General features: G+C 54.2%; 1 protein-coding gene across 1 annotated transcript in view; it reads right to left on the bottom strand.

Moving 5' to 3' along the window:
* myh14 (myosin, heavy chain 14, non-muscle) overlaps nt 1-7,500 on the bottom strand; it is a gene marked incomplete at both ends in the record, with an annotated part of 37,026 nt that overhangs the window by 5,631 nt on the left and 23,895 nt on the right. Inside the window, 8 exon segments of the mRNA XM_084444583.1 lie at nt 1,446-1,658; nt 1,967-2,065; nt 2,866-2,979; nt 3,303-3,551; nt 4,215-4,367; nt 4,613-4,717; nt 6,631-6,837; nt 7,110-7,254. Of these exon segments, the coding sequence (XP_084300709.1) occupies nt 1,446-1,658; nt 1,967-2,065; nt 2,866-2,979; nt 3,303-3,551; nt 4,215-4,367; nt 4,613-4,717; nt 6,631-6,837; nt 7,110-7,254 (1,285 nt within the window).

The raw sequence follows: 7,500 nt of genomic DNA, 5'->3' as shown, positions 1-7,500 counted from the left end.
ATAGACTAAAATCCATTTTACACTTCACATCTTTTAATTTTTAATGCTTTACTTATATTGTTTCTTTTAAATCTGTTCTCACTGTGTTTGTGTGATTTATGTTTTTATCCGTCTCCTTTTATGTAAAGCACTATGTACTACATTAATTTGTCTGAATGCTGCTATAGAAATAACATGACGTTGACATGAGGGAGGGTAGCGGGCGTGGAGGCGGATAGGAGGGGAGAGAATATCAGTCACATGACTGGAAAATAGCTCCCGGCGCTCAGAGTGATCATCCACCCAGCTCTGCTCCTCCCAGCTCTGCTCCTCCCAGCTCTGCTCCTCCCAGCTCTGCTCCTCCCAGCTCTGCACCTCCCAGCTCTGCTCCACCCAGCTCTGCTCCTCCCAGCTCTGCTGCACCCAGCCCTGCTCCTCCCAGCTCTGCTCCACCCAGCCCTGCTCCTCCCAGCTCTGCTCCTCCCAGCTCTGCTCCACCCAGCTCTGCTCCTCCCAGCCCTGCTCCTCCCAGCTCTGCTCCTCCCAGCTCTGCTGCACCCAGCCCTGCTCCTCCCAGCTCTGCTCCTCCCAGCTCTGCTGCACCCAGCCCTGCTCCTCCCAGCTCTGCTCCTGGCTCCTCCACCCGGCTCTGCTCCTCCCAGCTCTGCTCCACCCAGCCCTGCACCTCCCAGCTCTGCTGCACCCAGCTCTGCTCCTCCCAGCTCTGCTCCTCCCAGCTCTGCTCCACCCAGCTCTGCTCCTGGCTCCTCCACCCGGCTCTGCTCCTCCCAGCTCTGCTCCACCCAGCCCTGCTCCTCCCAGCTCTGCTCCTCCCAGCTCTGCTCCTCCCAGCTCTGCTCCTCCCAGCCCTGCTCCTCCCAGCTCTGCTCCTCCCAGCTCTGCTCCTCCCAGCCCTGCTCCACCCAGCTCTGCTCCTCCCAGCTCTGCTCCTCCCAGCTCTGCTCCTCCCAGCTCTGCTTCACCCAGCTCTGCTCCACCCAGCCCTGCTCCTCCCAGCTCTGCTCCTCCCAGCCCTGCTCCTCCCAGCTCTGCTCCTCCCAGCTCTGCTCCTCCCAGCTCTGCTCCTCCCAGCTCTGCTCCTCCCAGCTCTGCTCCTCCCAGCTCTGCTTCACCCAGCTCTGCTCCACCCAGCCCTGCTCCTCCCAGCTCTGCTCCACCCAGCTCTGCTCCACCCAGCCCTGCTCCTCCCAGCTCTGCTCCACCTAGCTCTGCTCCTCCAAGCTCTGCTCCACCCTGCTCTGCTTCTGGCTCCTCCTCCCAGCTCTGCTCCACCCAGCTCTGCTCCCCCCAGCTCTGCTCCTCCCAGCTCTGCTCCACCCTGCTCTGCTTCTGGCTCCTCCACCCGGCTCTGCTCCTCCCAGCTCTGCTCCCCCCAGCTCTGCTCCTCCCAGCTCTGCTCCCCCCTGGTCTACTCCGGGCTCCTCCTCCTTCCTGCTCATCCATACCTGTTTGCTGAGGGCGCGTCTCTTCTCCTCCCCCTTCTCCTCCTTGGCGCTGATCTCCCTCTCGAACTGGGCGCGCAGGGCCTGCAGGGTGACCTCCAGCCTGAGCCGGGAGTTCTCTGCCTCCCCCAGCTCCTCCTCCAGCTCCTGGGTCTGGGCCCTCAGGGACTGGGCCTCCGTCTCCAGGGCCCGACGGGACCGCTCCAGCTCATGCACCTGACAGAGGGGGGAGGGGGAGAGAGAAAGAATGAGAGAGAGACCGAGAGACACACTCACAAAGAGGCAGCCAGACAGACAGACAGACAGACAGATAGATAGATAGATAGATAGATAGATATAGATAGACAGATAGATAAGATAAATGGAAATAGATAGATAAGATAGATAGATAGATAGACAGATAGATAGATCGATAGACAGACAGACAGACAGACAGACAGACAGACAGACAGACAGACAGACAGATAGATAGATAGATCGATAGATCGATAGATAGACAGATAGAGAGAGAGAGCAAATCGTACGTTCTTGCCGACGTCATCCTGCTGGTTGACTAGCTGCTCCATGTCCAGGCGGAGCTGCTTATTGGCTCGTTCTAGCTCCTCCCTCTGGTCCTGCGCCTCCTGCAGAGACAGGGCGTGGCAACGAAGACAGGGATTAACCTGAGCTCCCAGAACCACGGACCAACCGACACCTTGCCCTCTTGCAAAACAGACCTTTAAGTCAGAACTAGGGTTGCAAACTTCAATGAATTTCATGAATCGATAACTGTTAACCTTAACAAACAATAGTCGATTCATTGATAAGAACGTCCCACGCTGGACTGTGCTTTGCTCGCTTCATTTTTGTGTCTTCTGGTAGATTTAATCTCACTCATGATCCCTATCAGAACCCCTGTACCAGTTTTAATCTTTCTATTTCTATAGAAAGAAATCTCTCCTAGGGTTGCAAATTTCAAGGAATTTCATTAAATGTTGAAATTTCCCAGCATACATGGTGTGGCGCCCTCATGTGCGGAGTCAGACCTTAAATCATGATTACATTTCACGCAACTCCTGTTGATAATGTTCTTAAAAAAAAAAAGAAGTTAAGTTCCATTAACAAGCAATTAATCGAGTAACAAAATCTCACTCGGCGCCGACAAGACGAAGAATAATTTAAATATGACCGTTATACATTGTCAAAAGTAACGTGACTAGTAAGACCTATGTAATTACCTCGTCGGTGGCGATCGTTCCTTCTTCAAAACACCCGGCTCAGGTAGCTAAGGTTTACAACAGTGCGCGGGGAGGCTCATGGGAAATGGAAATGTGATCTTTTTGGGCGGAAAACATTTTCGCTTCCCGAAACTCCTCGTAGGGCCTTTAATCTTAATCTCACTGTTAACAGCGCTAGTCAGAACGTGTCGCGCGTCATACTCCACCTGCAGGGCTCGCGCCAGCGCAAGGGTGCGCGTCTCCTTCTCCCTGCTGTCCGCCTCTGCCCGGTCTCTCTCCTCCGCCAGGCGTGCGCTCACCGCCTTCTCCTCCGCCAGGGACTGAGGAAGTCAGGGGTCAAAGGTCAGACACCACAGAAACACTGTTCCCGCCAGACCACAGAGAAGGTAGTTCTGTCCGTCTCGACGCAAGGGTGACACTCAAAACCTAGCTCTATAGAGAGAGAGAGGGAGACAGAAACAGAGAGAGAGAGGGGGGGGGGACAGAGAGAGGGGGGAGAGAGAGAGACAGAGGGGGGGAGACGGAGAGAGGCGGGAGAGAGAGAGAGAGAGGGAGAGAGACAGAGAGAGGGGGGAGAGAGAGAGAGAGAGAGAGGGGAGAGAGAGACAGAGAGAGAGAGACAAAGAGAAAGAGAGAGAGAGACCTGGTCGAACTTCTTCTGCCTCTTCTCCAGGGCGGTGCAGTTCTGCCTCTCCCTCTGCAGCGCCAGGGTCATGTCCTCGATCTCCTCCCTCAACCGCTCCCTCTGGCGCTCCACGCGCTCCTTCTCCTCCTCCCGCTGGCGCTCCCGCTGCCCGGCCGCCTCCAGCTCCCTCTGCAGCTTCCTACGCGTCTCCTCACCGGCCTCCACCGCCACACCCACCTCCTCAGACTGCTTACGCAGCTCCGCCAGCTGGACAGGGAGGAGGAGGAGGAGGGGGGGGGGGGGGGGAGGGGGGAGGAGGGAGGAGGGGAGGGAGGGAGAGGAGGGGAGGGAGGGAGGGGGGAGGAGGGGAGCGAGGAGGGGAGGGAGCAGGGGAGGGAGAGGAGGGGAGGGAGGGAGCGGAGGGGAGGGAGGGGGAAGAGGGGAGGGAGTGAGAGCAGGGGAGGAGGTGGACAGGAAGGGAGGGAGGGGGAAGAGGGGAGGAAGGAGGGAGGGGGGAAGGAGGGGGGGAGGAAGTGAGAGCAGGGGAGGAGGTGGACAGGAGGGGAGGGAGGGGGAAGAAGGGAGGAAGGAGGGAGGGGGGAAGGAGGGGGGGAGGGGGGAGGGAGTGAGAGCAGGGGAGGAGGTGGACAGGAGGGGAGGGAGGGAAGGAGGGGAGGGAGGGGGGGAGGAGGGAGGGGGTGGAGGGAAGGGAGGGAGGGGAGGATGAATTAGAGGAAAAAAAAGATCTTTATCATGAACTCATTGTTCGGTTTTACACAAACCACCAGCTGGCTCATTTAACTAGACTGGAAAGGTGCCGAAAGGCAGCCAGTTCCCCTGGTTATAACTATTACTATGTAGTTAACGAGCACATGTTTAATTGCAGGGCCCGTGTCTGTCTGGGTCCTGGGGCGGCCCCGGCGGGTCTACCTGCTGGGTATGGTTCTGGATCTGTCGGGTCAGCTCCTTGGCTCTCTCCTCCTCCTCCTCCACTCTCTCCATCAGGCCGATCCTCTCCTCCTCCAGGGCGCGCACGCGCGAGCCCAGGGCCAGCTTCTGACGCGTCTCCTCCTGCAGCAGCTCCTGGACCACGGGGGGAGTGTGTGAGGAGTGGGAGGGGAGGGCGTGTGTGTGTGTGTGTGTGTGTGTGCGTGTGTGTGAGGTGTGTGTGTGCGTGTGTGTGTGTGTGTGAGGTGTGTGTGAGTGTGTGAGGTGTGTGTGTGTGTGTGTGTGTGTGTGTGGTGTGTGAGGTGTGTGTGTATGTGTGTGTGTGTGTGTGTGTGAGGTGTGTGAGGTGTGTGTGTGAGGTGTGTGTGTGTGTGTGTTACCTGTGCGTCGTGCAGCTGGCTCTCCAGGTTGCTGACCTCCTTACTGAGCCGAAGGGATTTGGAGTCAGAAGAGGAGAGAGAGCTGGAGATGGACTCAACCTCACACTGAGAGAGAAAGAGAGAGAGAGAGAGAGAGAGAGAGAGAGAGAGAGAGGGAGAGAGAGAGAGAGAGGGAGAGAGACAGAGAGAGATACAGAGGGAGAGATACAGAGGGAGAGACAGAAGGGTCATTCAGACAGACTTGTTAAGACGTAGTACTTGCGCCAATCGTACGTTTTGCCGTTGGTCTAAATTGAACAGACACGGATTGGTGTAACAGATTCTCCCCCCTTTCGTTCCGTCTTTTGAGGTAGTGATATTCCCGCAACGGCCCGACTCCCCTTTTCGTCTGAATGGTGCGTTCCGCCAACACGGAAGACTACTGACATGCCTGTCAACACTCCCGATTTCAGCGGGAGTCTCCAGATTTGTAACCTTTTCTCCTGCTGCACTCCTGAATTGTAATTTCTCACACTAATCTCACGATTTTAGAGTGAAGAATGAAGAAAGAAAAGTAAGAATATGGGGGGATATTTGTTGCGAATCTGGCAACCTAAAGGCGGGCATATGCGCTCTAGCATCACACCTTACGAGCCTGAAAACCATTACTTCTATTAATCTGTGGTGTAAAGTTATATACGGGTCGGTATTGGCGAATGGACTACTGTCAACGATGGTGGGCCGATACGCGGATGCTCGAGAAAATCTCCCTATTTTTCACAACCCAATGTTGACTGGTATGACGACTGAAGAACTGCGGATTGTTCACGTCTCTTTTAAATGCGGAGGGGGGGAATGCTATCTAAACAAAGAGCTGCTACGGAAATATTACACCTCTATCTAAATGGGCAGAGCGCAGATATTGTGGGTTCATTGCGGGACCTATTTGCAGCAAATTTGCGGAAGCTCTGTCTAAAAATGCCTAGAGAGAGAGAGTAAGAGAGAAGAGAGAGAGAGAGAGAGAGGGAGTCATTTACACCATACAAGAGAATACATTCCTCTGCTTTACACCTGATTCAAGCCAAGCCGTCTCCAGTGTAGTCCTACTGAGACCCAGTGAAATATCCCTCTCTCTCTCTCTCCCTCTTTCTCCCCCTCTCTTTCTCTCTCTCACCTGTAGTTTGTGCAGTCTCTCTCTCTCTCTCACCTGTAGTTTGTGCAGTCTCTCTCTCTCTCTCTCTCTCTCTCTCTCACCTGTAGTTTGTGCAGTCTCTCTCTCTCTCTCTCTCTCTCTCTCTCTCACCTGTAGTTTGTGCAGTCTCTCTCTCTCTCTCTCTCTCTCTCTCTCACCTGTAGTTTGTGCAGTCTCTCCCTCTCTCTCACCTGTAGTTTGTGCAGTCTCTCTCTCTCTCTCTCTCTCACCTGTAGTTTGTGCAGTCTCTCTCTCTCTCTCTCTCACCTGTAGTTTGTGCAGTCTCTCTCTCTCTCTCTCACCTGTAGTTTGTGCAGTCTCTCTCTCTCTCTCTCTCACCTGTAGTTTGTGCAGTCTCTCTCTCTCTCACCTGTAGTTTGTGCAGTCTCTCTCTCTCTCTCTGTCTCTCTCTCTCACCTGTAGTTTGTGCAGTCTCTCCCTCTCTCTCACCTGTAGTTTGTGCAGTCTCTCTCTCTCTCTCACCTGTAGTTTGTGTAGTCTCTCCCTCTCTCTCACCTGTAGTGTGTGCAGTCTCTCTCTCTCTCTCTCTCTCACCTGTAGTTTGTGTAGTCTCTCTCTCTCTCTCACCTGTAGTTTGTGCAGTCTCTCTCTCTCTCTCTCTCTCACCTGTAGTTTGTGTAGTCTCTCTCTCTCTCTCACCTGTAGTTTGTGCAGTCTCTCTCTCTCTCTCTCTCTCTCTCTCTCACCTGTAGTTTGTGCAGTCTCTCTCTCTCTCTCTCTCTCACCTGTAGTTTGTGCAGTCTCTCTCTCTCTCTCTCTCACCTGTAGTTTGTGCAGTCTCTCTCTCTCTCACCTGTAGTTTGTGCAGTCTCTCCCTCTCTCTCACCTGTAGTTTGTGCAGTCTCTCGTCCCGGTCCTCTCTCTCCCGGTCTGCCTGGGCCAGGCGAGCGGTCAGCTCTTGCAGGTGTCCCTCGGCCCTCTTGCGACTCCTCTCGCTCTCCATGCGGCCGGCCTGCAGCGCCTTCAGCTCCGAGCCCAGCGCCTGCCTCTCCTCCTCCAGCACCGCCTTGGCCTTCTCCAGGGACTGGCGGGCCTGGACACACACACACACACACACACACACACACACACACACACACACACACACACACACACACACACACACACACATATGCACACACACACACACATTCACACACACAGACGCGCACACACACACAGCACACAAAAACACAGAGTATGCATCACATCAATACAGAATATATATGTGTGTGTATGAATGTGTGTGTGTGTGTGTATGAGTGTGTGTGTGTGAAGGCCTGTGTGTGTGTGTGTTGTGTGTGTGTGCAGGCTGTGTGTTCTCACCCTCTTGCTGTTGTCCAGCTGTTCCTGCAGGTTGTCGATGGCTGCGCAGTGTTTGACCCTCAGCTCTGAGAGCTGAGCCTCGTGACGACGCGTCTCCTCCTCCACACAGCGCTGCAGCTCGCCTAGCTCCGCCTCCCTACGGGACCTGCACACACACACGCACAGAGTTTATTTAGAGGATTTATACTGGAAAACTTTCTTTAACTGTATTTTATAGTATAATGTTTAACTGTTTTTATATTATAACGTATTTTAAACGGATGTTTGTTTGCATGTGTGAAAAACAATAATAAAAAAAATAAAAAAAGAGTTATAAAAAACACACACACACACACAGAGGTCGGTGTTCCAGAAACACACACATACACACATATACCACCACACACACATC

Source organism: Borostomias antarcticus (assembly GCF_949987555.1).
Source record: "Borostomias antarcticus genome assembly, chromosome: 10".
Lineage (NCBI taxonomy): Eukaryota > Metazoa > Chordata > Actinopteri > Stomiiformes > Stomiidae > Borostomias > Borostomias antarcticus.
The sequence above is the reverse complement of the archived record's forward strand: the minus strand, read 5'-3'. Positions and strand labels throughout refer to the sequence as shown.